At 43.4% G+C, this 16,591-nt stretch overlaps 1 protein-coding gene across 3 annotated transcripts in view; it reads right to left on the bottom strand.

The window, feature by feature from the left end:
* The window catches only part of ptpn12 (protein tyrosine phosphatase non-receptor type 12), a 43,372-nt gene extending 32,278 nt beyond the window's left edge, over positions 1–11,094 (bottom strand). For all 3 annotated transcript variants that reach the window (XM_076721919.1, XM_076721917.1, XM_076721918.1), the window contains exon 1: positions 10,499–11,094. In XM_076721919.1, the coding sequence (XP_076578034.1) occupies positions 10,499–10,600 (102 nt within the window). In that variant the 5' untranslated portion in view covers positions 10,601–11,094. The remainder of the gene's footprint in view (positions 1–10,498) is intronic.
* Between the last annotated feature and the right edge of the window lie 5,497 nt (positions 11,095–16,591).

Genomic DNA, 16,591 nt, shown 5'->3' with positions numbered 1-16,591 from the left:
CAGACACACACAAGCTAAAATAGGTCACCCCTTACAATGCTCTCAGAAAAATCCATCTCCCGCGCTGCAAGCATGCGGGGGGAAAAGATGCACCGCTACAGCACAGAGACTAAAAGGGTCTGTGTGAGTCCGTCACTCTGTCGATTCAATAAGCCTGATTGACGGTCACGCTGCCGCTCTTTCTCTCTCTGTGGCATTAGAGTCCCAGATCAGCAAAAAAAAAAAGCTGCAAAGTCATACTTAGTCCTCCAGAAAAACGAGACAGCACCAAATGTTTTGAATGCATTATGTATCAAGTGACTGAAAAACGTGTTGCTATAAAGGGAGGGGGTTATGATATGAAGAGCAGCAGCATTAAAGGAATAATTTGACATTTTTGGGAGACTGTTAAGATTCTTCCTTAGTGTTAAATGAGGAACTGAACACCATTCTCACGCTTAATATGAAGGTACAGCAAACAGCCAGCTAGCTTTGCATAAAGACTGTAAAAATGCAGAGACTGCAGGAAGTTACTGACCCTGGTCAAGAAATAGTCTGATGCTTAATCCCCAGCAAAACTGCTAATTGTCGTTTCGTACATCAGTTCACGGTCCTGAACTGACCCATACTCGCAAAAGAACAATAACACGGCATACGGCATACAACACGGCTGCATGTGACAACATCACATGCAGCAAGCTGTTGTACGGAAGTAAACATGGAGGCCACTGTTGTCGATATTCAGTGTCATTTATAAACTGATGTGCAGTAGAATTAGTGAGCTTTAAAGGTGCTAGAGGTCATCGTGCTAAGCTAGGCTAAGCAGCTGTTGGCTGTAGCTTCCTATTTCCTGTACAGATGTGATATTCTCGTCTAATTCTCAGTAAGAAAGTAAATAAGCACAATTGCCAAAATGTTGACTTATTTCATTAAGTGCATTCTTGACAAAGTAAAAGCATTTTTTTTTCCAGAGAACAGGTCACAGTGTCAGGTAGCAGAGATAACTAATCAAGCTCAATGACTAAGGAAATTATGTGAAACCCCACCCTGACCACTCGCATGAGTCAGTGGTTGAGTGGGTGGGAGTGTGTGTGTGTGTGTGTGTGCGTGTGTGCCCGCGTGCGCATCAGATCTCCTCATTAGCTTAAGTTCCCGACAAAGATAATGTCCAACGATTAGCATCAGTTGGCAAGCTGTGTACACACGTGCAAACATGCACACACTCACGCATTGTGCAATCAATTCCACTTTCTGGCTACTGGCCATTATAGGTCAGTGGACCACTGATAGCATGAGTAGCACGAACACACACACAAACACAGGAGCACACACATGTAGGGGTGTAACCAGCTATCATTCACTGGCACAAAGCAGAATGTGCTTTCCTGTAATTAGCCATCAGGCTTCCCTTTCTCTCGGTCTGTCACTCTTTCATTTTCAATTCCTAGACCATCTGACGGAGTTATTCTGTTTTGGAAGTCACATGGGCAGCAGTTCAGCATGTGAACGTGATGGCACAAAAAGCAGAACGCAGTGTTAAAAATAGGAATCCCCAAAAGAAACTAAAAAAACTTAATCACCCCTAAAAATGCTGGAATTCTAGAAAGATCTCAACTGCAGGTTGGTTACTCATTGACACAGGAGTGTGTACGCAGAGAGTGTATGCATCAGCCTCTAACCTGCCTCTATTTGTTTGTGGCTGTACATGTGTCTTGTATCTATGTATCTTTGTATGTGGTCAGAGATTCGGTCACACAGACCCCACGAAACACCTAGCCTGAGCCGAGAGCACCCACTCAAGCCAGTCATTTAAAACCACCATCGTTCTGGGCTCCCACTTCCTTCTTGACCAAAATCTCAGCCCTGCACATACAGTACACAGACCCCTACAGTGTGCTGTGGACTTACACACACAAAAACCTACTCATACAACTTCCTCTGAATGAGTCAGTGTGTTTGTGCCTTTACAGAGACAAAATAAAGTGGACAGAGAGAATAAAGAAGGATGACGTAGTGGAGTGGAGGGACAACTAGGAGAAACAGATCAGAGTTAAGTCGAAGGTAGAAGACAACCACAAGACCGTCCTCAGACTCCTCAGTATCAGAATATCAGCTTAGGTGTTTGAAGCTATTCGTGACAATAAGTGTGTTTCCCCCAAATTTGAAAAAGGCAAAGAAAGGCGACTACGCAAATAAATCATGGCGTACAAGAAGCATGTGACTTAAACATCACACAAGCCTCTGTCCCACGGGAGAGATAAAACAAAATGCCAAACATTAATGGAATACCAAGATTTGAGGTGTGACTCGCTGCACCCTCTTCTACTCTAATGGTTTAATTAGTCCTGTTCATGTTTATCTTGAAGCACCTGAGTCTTAATAGTCACATAACAGAGCCGAGAATGGAAAACACCTTCTTGACGACTGAGTTAATGAAATTCGGCTCGTTTCAGATGGCATTATCTTTCAAACCGAGAAAGTAAAACAGGATATTATATTGTATGATGTAAAAACGACACAATAAACAATGGATGGATACTAAAACAATAACAACACTGTGCCCAGTCTTAGAGACTGGGCAGTCAGAAAAGCAGCAGAGGAAAAGGATCCTAAAACACATTTCTACACAAAGCATATTGAGCTATCAGTGGTGCAACTTTCATTCAGGGTTTCAGAAGTGTCCTTGGGCAAGACACTGAACCTCCAGTGGTGCTATTCCACCGCGCTGGCCACCACGTGACGCTCTCTGTGACAATCACATCCCCTCTCTCCTTACTATCATTTGCATCTCTGAAATGAGCTTGAAACCATAAACACCCTCTAAAAAAATATACTGAGGACATCAGAAAACACGAAGAGCTGGGTACATTTCTGGAGCCAAAACACTTGACCTGAGAAGTCTGACATGTTTGAATTTCAGTTAAAATTGTTGACCTCACAGCCGTACTGAGCAAACACAGTTCACATTTACCGGTGTTTGCCTAGCGGTAATTTCCCGCTCTGGATTGAGGCCTGCAGCAGGAAGCAGATGTGGACAAACTGCATATAATCCCAATCATCTGGGACAGGAGCTCATTGTGTGTTCAGTGCGTGCTCAGTAGTGTAGTTTGTGTGCATTAATCACTTTGTGTGTATTAATCACAGCTCGTACGGGGTCAAACTGCCAACCTTGTGTTCAGAGGCCTGATTCGACCCCACATCTGGACATTTTTGTGTGCGTTTACTGACAGTCTAATAATTTAATAAAACCACCAAAACAGATTTTTCTTCCCTTTCTACCTCAAAGACAGTTCAGCAGGGTGGATGCTGTTAACAGGTTTATGCGTGTGTGATGTTTGCGAGCTGCCGGAGTCAAGATGACTCCCCCATGCAGCCATTTCCTTTCACCTAAGTCACACATTACACACACAGGGACATTACTGCATAATTTCCTGAGTGTTTGTGTGGTCTCCTTATCTTGATCAATAAAGTTATCTGGCCTTGTTAGTGTGTCACTTTGCTTTTATCATGTAAAGCCTCACACACACACACACACACACACACACACACACACACACACACACACACACACACACACACACACGAACTTCAGAGCGGAAATACTGTGTTGTGTCTCTTCTGAGAAACACCCGGCTTAGGGGCAAGAGGCTGGTATCTGGGTTAAGCCATGGGAGGGGGCGGTGAGAAAGAAGGAGGCTTGTGACACCAAAAGAAATTGGGAAGTCTTGTTACAGTAATATGAGGCGGGCTTACAGTGGTTGCCACACACACACTCACAAAAACAGCAGCCGACCCCTGCAGTGTACCCCGCTACACCCACGCACACAAACAAGCTAATAAAAGCACACAGCAGCACAAACACACATTTTTTTAGCCAGCGATGGAAGATGGCGGAGAAAAGAATCATCAGGGCAGATTTCACCAGAAATACACCCCACTACAAAACTAGTGTATTACTTTTCTAAGGCTATGTCCACACCAGTGTATTTTCATTTTAGAGGCTTTTAGCACTGTCCACCCAGGCTAACATGCCTGAAAACACGCATCACAAGAGCATTCACATACACTGGGCGTGCACATGCTGGTGTTTGGTGATTGCCTCTTGCTCACAACAGCTGCCAGCATCAACCAAGGTGATTAAAATTTTTCTTGAAGTTTGTGCAGCTCAGATTGAAAACAGGACAAACACACCATACACAGGATCCCAGCAGTCTGGAAACGAGAAGAGGTGTTGGATTATTTCACAAAATGAGAGATAACAAGGTGCTCACTTCCACACCCGAGAGAGGAAGCGTCTTTTATCCTTTTTCTAAATACTTCACCGTGTGGCATCACTGATTGGACAGGAAATACACGCCTGCTGTGCACATTAATATACTCAGGCTCAGTCTTAAAACCTGGTCTGGTCACAACTTTCCAATCCTTCCATCAATGTGACTGTATTAGCCGAGTTAATCTGGGACAGCTCTGAACAATTTCTGCATGAAGTCCCCGAAACACACAAGTCCCCCTCCTCTGTAAAACACACACACTATGGGCTGGCACTACCTTACCATGCTGTGTCACACAAACAGGGATCTTTGCATCCCTGACCAGTGAGTTGTTGGTGTGTATGTGGCAGGGGCTTGTGTAATACATGGGAAATAAAGGCTTCCAGATCATGCGCTGGAGGCTCAGAGGTGTGTGTGTGTGCAGGCACTAACATGTGGACACACACAAAACTCAGAAAGGAGAAGGGGAAGCCCCCTGGTGACAGTGGAAACTGTAACTACACACAAACACAAAGCCACAAGAACACACGCACACACACAAGCATGTAAGGCACTGTCACATCTCATTTTCTTGCCTCCCCCTCTGAGTGTTTTATGTCTGCCCGACAGGACACATGTTTAGAGAAGCTTGCGTGTTTGCACTTTTTCGCTTTCTTTGATGTGCTGCTTGGAAGTAATCTGCTTGCAAAGGTGGGGCAGGAACACACACGTACAAAGAGGCTGATCTCTTATGTCTAAACCCTGTCTAGACTACAGTGCTGAGCTCGGTGTTCCCAAAAGCAGGTACAGAAACGTTTTGAAAGTTGGTGCGACGACAGAGTCAACACTCCACAGAGGTGACGGATCGCACAGATCTTTCATTTTGTTTCCGTCCGTGTGGTTTACTTCCTGTCTTTACATCGCGCTCCTGTTACATCTCCTCATTTCCAACTCAAACCACTCTGTAGGTACATCTGCTCAATCTGTGAATTGGTTTTTACACCTCCATAAAAGACACTTAAAGTGTCTCGTCCTATCTCATAATATCCAGGCATCTGTTCGCATACAGACGTCTGTTCAGGTGCCCCATGGGGGCAACCTGGCATATGAACAGACGCCAAAATTGCAATGTGTTTAAAGAATTTTGTTCTCGGCTGCATGTTCGACAGCAAGCTAGATTTCGAACAATTTCAATTTCGGGTCCTCTGCAACTTTACTGTCATGCCGCCAGTGTTTGGAGATCCACTGCCACGAGGGACAACTCTGAAAAAATGTCTGACACTGTGAGGTATTTTGGTTCGAAGTCTTCAGTAATAGCATGTTTCTTTCAGGGCGCATGGTGGCCTGCTAGTTACAGAAGGTTTCCCATAACACAGAGGTCACAAGCTCAATCCTCAAAGCTTGTATGTCTATCAACAGCTGTGTCTTCAATCAACCTGACCTTGAGCTCAACTCTATACTCTCTCCACGTCACTCAATGTGCAATACAGTACAACTGTCACCTAAATACTATTACAGTACTGCACATGCTTAAGTAAAACTCAGAAGTCCTAATCAAATCTCGAAGGCGTGTCTGCATAAGAGCGTCTCTACTTTGCTAAACCAGAGAAACTACTCTTCTTTCTCTTTGCCTAAATGAAAGTCAGTGTCGAATACAGACACTCTCTCTGCCCACAGGAAGTGACACATCAAAACTGAAGCGCACAATACCATCTCTGAGATAGCAGGGAGTCAGCGCTCCGCCCATAGTACAGTCATGCTTGTTCCACAAAGCCAGATTTATGAGTCAGCAGTGTAACTTTGGAAGTGCCTGGTCGCAATTTATGATGACAAAATTTTCGTACTGCATTCAATTTATCTATCCAGCTAACGTTCACGCAAACAAATTGGCACTGACACGCTGTAGGGTCTAACACAAAGAATCGTCATTGTTCGTTTCATACAGTTCATCTCGAGCAAAATAAAAACGACAATGCCAGAGGATTGCAGGATGCCGTCAGTTATGATACAGGGCTCTGCAGATGTCACTGTGTGCTCGTAAGCTTGCTAGCTAGTAATGTAGCTGATGTAGTCCGATATTCAGGGTTGTCTTATATTGATAAAATTTTGTTACACCAGTCCATCAGTCAGTCCATTTCTTCTATTTAAAGATATAATCTACCCTTTGGATGACGTCCTTAGCCAGTTTTAAGACAATGTGTTTAAACAGTTTTTTAATCTTCAAATGATTTTTACGTCACTGAACAAATTTTCTCCAAATGTTTCACCTTCTCTTAAATCTTCCCTGAATGTGCCCATAATGTTGCCTCTGTAACAGGCTATTTGTTAAAAAGCTCCAGCCCTCTTACATAAGCGTGCTAATAGCTGGTTTGGAAAGTCGTGGGTTGACAGAGCCAGTTGATAACCACCCTTGTGAAACAAGTAAGATTGCCATTGTTTGGTTTTTGTGGAACCAGTGACTGCACAGATGCCCCAATTTCGCAGAACCTGCGTCATGAGGCAGGCTCCAAGACTCAACAGTCCATATTTTGCCTTTCATCCCATTTGTATCCCTTTGAATTAAGCCATCATCATCACACCAGATTGGTTAAAATGATCACACTGTGACTTTTACTGATGACATGCTGCATGATATCACTGCTGAAGCTTTAATCTTTTGAATAGATAACCGGAGTTCTCACTGCCATTTGGATTCAACCACCATGCAGAGCTGTTAAGTTCAGCTTTAAAACATGCTCTGTCATATAGTCACCAGAAAAAGGCGGAGGGTCGTGGCAGAAATTATAGGCATACTGGCTATAACGCTGTATGTTTGTGAGAGTAGATAGTAGCATGTAATTTAGCTCTTTGATTACTATGGCACTAGGATTATGACAAAAAATGCGCCCAATTTACACCTTTAACTCCCGACTCTGGACTCTACTGCCCTGTCTCTTTGCACTTCATGGGAGGCCCCGATGTATTCGCGCCATGTGCACCAGTATGTGCCGTGTAATTAGATCAGTTGTTGATGTGTCTCCATACGAATGGCGCTAAATGAAATGCCTAAAATTAACACCGCCCTGTACTAATTCTGACAGCTAAAATAGATCACAAAAATGTTTATGGTGGGTTCAGACATGACAAGATCCCGACAGAATACCAGAACAAGATATTTCTCACATTTGGGAACATTTGAATCGCCTCCATTCCATCAAACAGCTGAAAAGGAGTACTGAACAAAGCATATAATCGCTGACTCGTTGCCCTACCAGAGCACTGTAATTATGCCTATAAAACACATTCTATATATAAACAACAATAGGCAGTTAAAGTGGGTGTTATGTCAGGGTGTTCTGGTGACTCAGTGTGCAAAGGAGCACACCCCATGCGCCTGTGGTATTGTGAGTTTGACCCCAGCCATTGAAAGCTTCGCGAGAGGCTCAAAACTAGTACAACAGACCAGTAGCAAGCAGCTGAAGCACTTACTTCCATGTTGGCTGTGGCTGATGAGTCTCAATTGTGCTTGGTACACTGGCACACAGCCCACCCATGCCCAATCTGAACAAGTTTCCCCACCTACAAGCTGGTATGTCTGCTGAATAATTTAGATGATACTCTTAATTCACTGGCTGATGTTGCCAGCAAATTTGGCTGGAAGCCCCATTTACATGAATGCCATAAAGCGGATATTCAGCAAGTTTGCATGATTACTGTGAATAAAGAATTCGTTCAAATCAAAGCACTTGCATGGCCCAGACGTGACGTTTATAGGAGCTGTTTAATAGTCAAGTTATTGTCTGGAGGGGTGTGTGATAGCCAAAAGGCTAACAGGAAATATGTTTCTCTGCAGAAACGAATTGCTGTGTTTATTGCCAATAAAGTTAATTTGAAAGGAAACTGAACGGATATCATGTGAAGAATCAAGGCAGATAAGCAGTCAGTGGTGTCTGTTTTAAAGGGGGTTTCTCAGGCTGCCATTTTCTGCAGCCACGAGGGCTGGGGGGATGATTTGTCGTAAAAATTAATAAAGGAACAATCTTTCCTACCTCACCAACAAGCTTTATGACCACCTCGCCTACGGATCCTCCCAGTGTACAGCAGCAGAGGACTGTGGTTATAGCAGGGCACTTTGACAAGGCGTGGATGCGTGTAAAGTTATGAATGAGAAGTGTGGTGTTGCTAAAAGAAGAACCTACATTTACCCACTCAACTCTACATGGAGACTCAAAGATTGTGAGGAACCAGCAGTCAATAAAAAGCAACATTTTTTAAGAAGTACAGATTATACGAGACAATTATTCCAACCTGTTGTTTTACCTCTGAACACATTCATAATGAAATGAATGGCCTGTAAATAAGACAATAGCAGACTAAGCCCGGCTCCGTTTGCCCTATCATCCATAAAGCACTTCCTAAATGCCTCTCACAGCCCAACGCCCCTCGTAGTGTGGATTTGCGCAACATCCGCTACCTCCCTGTTTTCTGAAATCCGCTCAGGACAGGACAGACCGAGTCATCAGCTCATAATCGGACACACACCCATAGTATTCCTTATTTCAGAATTCGAGATGTACTTATTTTTAAATGAGAGAGGCTTGTCAAACTGTGCAGCTTTTATCCAAAGTGTGCCCAGGAGTTGATAAACCTCTAGCCTTAAAGCCAGGACAAAATGTTATGAAATGGGCCAAGAAAGAATGTTGCAAGCTCCAGCAAGCAGCTCGCATGAAGTAGGGAAGTAAGGAGAATGGAGTGTGTGTGTGTTTGCAACTGTAGGGAAAAGGAGAAAAAGTTTCCCACTCTGACGCCAATTAGCCTCTTTGCTAAACAATCAAACTGCAGAACAATAAATCAAAACACTTAACTTCCCTAGAACATAATGTAAATCATAAAAGAAACTGAAATCCACCTTCTGCTGCCACAACTGGTAAAACATCAACGGCTGTTTTATCTGGATCATTCAGTGGCTTTACTAATAGCTGAATTAATTTAAACTTACAAATGAAATGTGCATGTAACCTCCAGTTAGTGCTACTTTCCTAATGCATCTTAATCAGAGCCATTAACTAAAATGACCACAAAATGACACAAGTGGTATTATAGACATGCCATTCCTGTTGTGGCTATTTCGGCTATTTCACAAGCCTGGAACATGTCCTATTTTGAGTCCAGGGTTGCAACACAAAAACATCCAGTGATGCAGCGTGGGCAAACTTCTGACTGCGGGTCAGCGGTCACTACAAGGCAGACAAAATATGCTATCAAAATATGTCACTTTAACTAGGAATGACTCTTCTACCTCACAAGCAACCCTTTCCACATGAAAGAAAGTAGTGAATACATGCACTCAGTTGTCTAATGCTGTCTAATACAACACCCCTGCACTCAATCCAACCTTCATGAAGGCTGTAAGGCTCAGTTTTAGTTCAAGCTGGCTTGATTCACCTTCATGGTCATTTTAGAGGCTGTAGTTTGTGGTACTGCTGACTTTCATTGCATTATACAGTATTTCTAGTGTTTTGTCCACCCTATTTATATTAGTGAGCGTAGAGTGTTTTGAGCAAATGCTAAGCAAATGAAGGTATTGCATTAACTGTCTTTGGGTTGATTTTTCACTATTTATCCTTTCATCTGCACTGTAGTACAGTGTGTACTGTAGTGGCAGACATCCACTACAGAACATATCTGCCCTAAACTTTAAATAAATAAGCACCTACAATCTTTCACAGAGAGCTCTAGCGTTAGACTGTCACAAAACTGTACAGGAATACTACAGGTACACCATAGTACAATCAAGCTCAGTTTGGTTGGTGGGTAGTCAGTGCACACTGAGTATGAGAGGGGACAATGAATCATAGCACTGTATCCTTACATTCAGGCATGCTTAGCAGACAGTAAGCCACCATCACTGCACTTATGCCCAGCATTCACCTACAAGCTAAGCTAACATAGCAACGCCATGTAAAAAACAGCCCGAGGCTGGACAGTGACGTGAACGCGTCTTGTTTTGTTGTTGTCTGTGTATTTTAAAGCAGCAGCAGTCGGTGGTGTTTCTGTGGTTTGGGAGACAATGCTAGGCCGCCATGTAAAGCCTGGAAATGGGAGGAAAAGGAAGAGGGCAGTGTGGCCGCCCCTGCCTCACCTCCTGGGGGATACAGGGAACCAGGAGACGGGGAGGAGGGGGGTGGGATATGGGGGGTCAGTACGGAGGAAAAGGTGGGTATTATGAAGGGAGAGGGGTCTGGTTCGGATAGATATAAGGCAAAGGAGGCATGTAAATGTTGACCCACCATAAAGTCGCTGCCGAAGTTGTCCTCTCCCCTCTCCTCGTCCCCCTCGCTCATGGCCTTCACCCCCTGGATAAACTTTCTCAGGATGCCGGCTTGGTCCATCCTTCAGTCCTCTCGTAACGTATCCCGTTGCCGTTTCCTTTTAAAAAAGAACAAGCTCCCAAAGTAGCTAGGTGGGAGAAAATGCTAAAATAAAACAAAAAAGGGACACAAGGGAAAGGGAATAAATAAAAATAAATAAGCTTCACGGATCCTCCCAGGGAGTCATCGTCGGTTCACAACACCTCTTTTTTTTGTATTATCGCCCCATGTTGTTTCTCCCTTTGCTTCTTTCTTCTGGGCTGTTTTCACAACGGTAACGGTTAGTCCCAAAGAAAAGCAGCGGCGGCCGGGCTTTCTGGTCCACAGACAAGTTCACCGCCGTGGCGTAACATAGACTGTAAACACTTGGTTCTGTATGAAAAGAAAAATAAAGACAAAAGACCAAAAAGAAAAAAAAAAAAAAAAAAAAAAAAAAAACCTAGCCTGGTCAGTCTATCTACCCCTCCCTGTCTACCTCGGTTGCCACATTCACACACTGCTGCTCGTTATTCGCTACTGGGGAACATCCGGACTGGGCAAAGCCAAGAGAGAAAACGGCCCACCCCTTCCACAATATCGCTGCCTGTGATTGGACACTTGCTACCATAAAGTGGACTTTCATTGGCTAATATGGCTATAGGCCCAGCAAAGAGACAGCTCTGATTGGATTGAACGTGTGTCTGTCGTCTTGACTCGAATCGTCATCATCATTGGTATCATGAATGACCAAATAACTGTAAAAAACACTCAATATAACGGATATAACATTTAAAATCTATGATCTAAGTCTAATGCTGTAATGTGTGTTGTTGCTTTTTTGAAATGTGGTCAATGGTATCATTTATTGACACGTTTCTATATATGAATATGAACAATCTCTTTTCTGAAGGTGTTTTTCTTACATTTTGTGAATTATTTTTTGTTACTTGGATTCATACTGTCAGTGTTGTTATGTGTTGTGTGTGTATGTATATTGTAATGTTTTGCATATTTAACTAATAACTACATAATTAACATTTTTTTTTGCATCATGGCTGCATGTGACAAAGTGACAATGCAATCTCACAACACGTTCCTTCATGGAGACAACTCAAGATCAGAGATCAAACTGTTTACTCAAATAATGGTGGTCCCTTCAGTTAAATCACTGATGCATTAGTGTCACAGCATTTCTGATATTTAAATGGTCCAGGTGGCGCTCTGCCTAATACCTCCATCTGTTTTCAGTGGTAGTGGGAATTACATGTATACCCATCCCTTCATGTGGCAGCTACTGACCTGCTCCACTGTCAACCAACATGCATGACATGCAGGAGAGAACAGGTCACAGTAATCGTTTCCATGCTTTGAAATCAGAGTGAAAAGCTCTAATAATCTTGTCATGCAGCCACACAGCAGGTATGGCATTTTAATCAAGATAGATAGATAGATAGATAGATAGATAGATAGATAGATAGATAGATGTGAGGCAGATTATGTGAAGCCCAGAGTGAAGAAGCAGCTAACAGCCAACAGATTAATGGGTCAGATACATAATCTGGATTAAGATACAACCAGAAATAGAAACAAGCACATTTATCATGAAACATCTCCACTAACGACTTCACGTATGTAACTCTCCCTCCTATCAGTCGTGCTAGGAGCAGCTAGGAGTGGTTAGATTATGAGTGTTACATAACTTTATTAAGTAATGCTCATTTTTAGCATCCAGTTCGTTTAAAAATTTAATGCGACTGACAACCGGGTGAGAAAGAGGGAGAGAGAGAGAGCACCGGAGATGCAGAGGAGAACAGAGGAGAACAAATGTTAAATTGGTATTCTGGAGAGAGTTGTCGGGGGACTCAATAGACACTTATGCATGATTAACTGTCTTCCGATAAGCACACACACGGAGAGAAGGGGAATCGAGTGACTTTGTTTTCCTTTCGTTCTACCAGTGACAACAAACAAACCGGTCTATTCAGCATGAGGGAGAAGGAGAGGGGACGCTGTCACAGAGCCAGCGAGCCTTCACACACACACGGCTTTTTGTTGCTTTTGTCTTTAAACTTATTTGCTTGTTATCCTCAGTAAATATTTAATGCTTTCTCTGCTTTCTCTTCTTCTGCCCTCCTCTTCATCTCCCAGACATGAGAGACACAGTTGATTTTTCCTGTCTGATCACTGAGCCCTGCCTTTGTGACTGTTTTTCTCTTTTCTGTCTCACTCTCATTTCTTCTGCCCTTCAAAATAAAGTGCAGTATGTCAACAAGCCCTTAGCTGTGTACTGAATGGGACGTATGTTTGTTTGTGTGCAGTGCATTAGGGCTGCTGCTATTGATTTCCATTATCCATCAATCTGATTAATCTTTTATTCTTTAAAATCCCATTAAATACAGTTTTTGTCACAACATTCAGCTGACTCTCTAAAACTTGGGAGCTGCGTTGCATATTTGGCTGAAAATGTAATATTATTTATGTCTGTATCTGTCATGTGTGTGTTTTTCTATTGTGTCCGCACAGAGGAGTGGAATCATGTGGCCGAATCATTATGTGTGTCTGTGTTTGTGGTGAGATTTGTTTCTTTCTTCCACAGTTCAGTGGAAACAGGTCAAGCAGACTGAAGAGATGAACACACACCAAAGAGTACTTGACTGTGTGTGTGTGTGTGTCTGTGTGTGCGTGGATGTGTATTACATAAATGTGTTTACACAGTCACATTGTGAGGACTCGCATTCCTTATGGGACAAAATGCAAGTGCCCATAATGAAAATCTTTACATTTTAGAGTGAAGACATGGGTGAGGGCTATGGGTCGGGTTAGTCTCCAGGAAATTAATGTCTATGTAACGTCCCCAAAAGTGATGGAAAGACAAGTGTGTGTGTGTGTGTGTGTGTGTGTGTGTGTGTGTGTGTGTTATGGTTGCATGGGGAATAATATTTTAAGAAAGGCCTCATAGTTCCACCCCCTTCCCTCGGTCACTTCCTTTTCTCAGCGCTGGTTCTGGCCTCTCTGCACTGTATCTTACTGTGACCTCTGACCTCTCTGTGGAGAAGACCCGGAGGTCCACCGAACACAACAGGGATCAGTTACATATGATATTAATATTCCCTCTCTTTTCCTCAACCACTCGCCCTGTCCATCATTTACTGTCCCTCCCATCTTCTCTGTTTCCTCTTTGCCTCCTTTCCCCCTCTCCTCACCCTCTTTTTTCCTACTCCCCCCTTTGATCTCCCCCTCTTCTTCTTTTCCTCCATTTCTCCTCTTTTTTACTCACTCCCTTTTCTCCTCCTATCGCTCTCTTTCTGGAATGTGCTGCTCAGAAGCAGCTGAGTGAAGGAATGCTGCCGTAACAAGCCCATGCACAACCCCAAGGGAGGGAGGCTCCCCATACACACACACACACACACACACACACACACACACACTGTCTTTCTCCTCATGACAACTGCTCGTTGACTTTGGTCCTCGCTGTTAAATGATGAACTCCCTCCTTCCTCTCCCTCATGTTCGTGTCTTTCACACGTGTGTTCCTGCAGAGCATGAAGCTGCATGTTTGAGAACACAGCAGGGTGAGTTTATCTGGTCTGGACGCGCACACACACACACACACACACACACACGCACGCACACACATACGCAGATAGAACGTGAGCCTGCCTGTTGCAGTAATGAAGTAGGGTGAAAATGTCTGCCCTCAGGGTATAGGAATGACTCAGTGGTAAGTTACACAACCCTGCCATGCCTCCCTCTGTTATAGGCTTCAGAATTCAATCACACACACAGAGAAAAAACACAGAATAAAAGAGTCGGTAAGCATCAACAATGCAGATGTCTCCATACATGTGACATTAGCATCCTGGCATGCCCTGTGACATGTGACAGTCTCCGTCCACAGGGCATTAAAGGCTACAGCCTTTGGATCCATCATCAAAGCACCTAATGAGGGAACATCTTTTGGAGGAATGGTGTTCATCCAGAGACTTGGAGAAGTTACACTGTGCCTTTTTGAGACACTTTGTGTGTTGTTTTTTCCTTTGATTTGTCACCTATTTCTGTCTGGAACCGGCTGATGGAAAAACAAGGGACAAACTGGGATGTGTTTCAGTCTGGAGGCCAGGAAAGTGCAGATGTCAAATTGAGTATGATTTCCAGTGGTGGAACAAGCACTGAAGGCTTTACACGTAAAAGGGATAAATATAGTGAGGTAAAAAAGGACAAAATATCCCTGTGAAATGTAGAGAAGAAGAATTATACAGTATCATAAATGGAATTTGTAATCAAAGCTATGTCAGTAGTAATTAATTAAACACACACACACACACACACACATATCACACACACATATATATAGAGAGAGAGACTCATAGACTTACACATATGAAGATATATTTATATAGAGAGCTATATAGAAATATATATATATAGAACTGGCCTTATTATCTGTGTGAGTGCATGCAAATGTAAAGTGGACCGAGTGGTGAGGTGGGTGATGTGGCACTGCTCGGCCTTCTTCTGTGTGTGTGTGTGTGTGTGTGTGTGTGTGTGTGTGTGTGTTCTTGAGTGCAGCAACACCCTCACTATAACCCTTCCCTCAACAGATTCCAGCCAGCCTGTCTCTGTCTTCACCAATGTCACACACACACACACACACACACACACACACACACACACACACACACACACACACACACACTGGCAGGCAGCCAGACATTGGTGGTTGGACGCTCTGTCAGATTTAGACACGTAATTACTGTCCTAGCTTTTGAGAGCTGTGTATGTGTGTTTGTCTCTGTGTCTGTGTCTATTTAAGTGTACTATATGTGTGTTTTACATGGAGTGTGTTTATGTCAGTGACACTGGTGCAGTGTCCCTGCTTCCATTATGACACATTTTTGCAGCCAACAGGACCTGATACACAGCCCAAGGAGACAGTGGACAACCTCCAGTGAGAAAAGAGTGGAGACTGCACAGGGACACTCATTCTGCTGTGTCTTTTTCTAAAATTAGGACTTAAAGTGTGACATTGGCTTAGAAATACTGTTTAACACAAGTCCAGTGGCTGTAGAGTAACTTCTTATCCACTGGCGCCACCAAGTGGGCACTTATTTCCTGCTTGGTCTGAATTCCTTGTGCTGGTGATGCAGGTGAGTTTTATACTCTTGTCTGTTTTTTTTTCATTATTTCATGTAGAGGTGATTGCTTTGTGGATTCATTGTGTTGCTTTACTACCACCATGCTTTCATTATTTTTGTTCCAAACAGCAGGACACAAACTTGAGATGGTTGTCCTAAAAGCAGCCACAGAGCAGGACTCCCAATTCAAGCTGCATGACATGAAGAACACCCCAGTTAAGGACTCCAGACCAAAGAGCGTGAATCTGCACAGGCATGGCTTACCCTCCATACAGAGGTGGAGTCTCGATGGTCATTTTTCCTCCTCCTCTCTGTTCCCATAGTGAAACATCTGTCCGGGGTCATTCTGTGGTGGTTTTCCTCCTGAAGCAGCTGGGGAGGTTTAATTGAGAGGACACGGATGCTGAAAGCGGTCATAACAAACACAGATTTTTCAGGAAGCCTAATTCCTTCCTGTGGACTGCAGCATTGTTGGTGGTAATATACGCAGTAAGTGTTCATCTCATTAGATGATATTAATTAAAATTTGCTTTGCATTTTTGGAACTTTACATCAGTCTAATAAGTATCATAAAGAGTGAAGTTTGCAGCTGTGCAGTAAAGCTTGCGTTACCTTGCAGGTCTGGTGTGTTCTGCTGCTCATCGCGACGGCATCAGGACACCTTCTGGACAGCCAGAGCGTCGAATGTGGGAACAGCGAGGAGGTAAAACTTCACAAGCTCATTATCATACATTCAGTACTTTACACAGATGGCTCCTTTGGTCACAGCTGTAACAACTTAGAGAACAATATTGGATAATTTTAGTGAGAAACTAAGGAGTTATTTGTCTCTAAAGGTATGGAGATATGACTGTGAGGCTTCTTCTTGCAGGACCCTGTCACGTCCCGGCTGAAGAAC

This window comes from Chaetodon auriga, chromosome 22 (genome assembly GCF_051107435.1).
Source record: "Chaetodon auriga isolate fChaAug3 chromosome 22, fChaAug3.hap1, whole genome shotgun sequence".
Classification (NCBI taxonomy): Eukaryota; Metazoa; Chordata; class Actinopteri; order Chaetodontiformes; family Chaetodontidae; genus Chaetodon; species Chaetodon auriga.
This window is presented reverse-complemented; position numbering and strand designations above follow the sequence as displayed.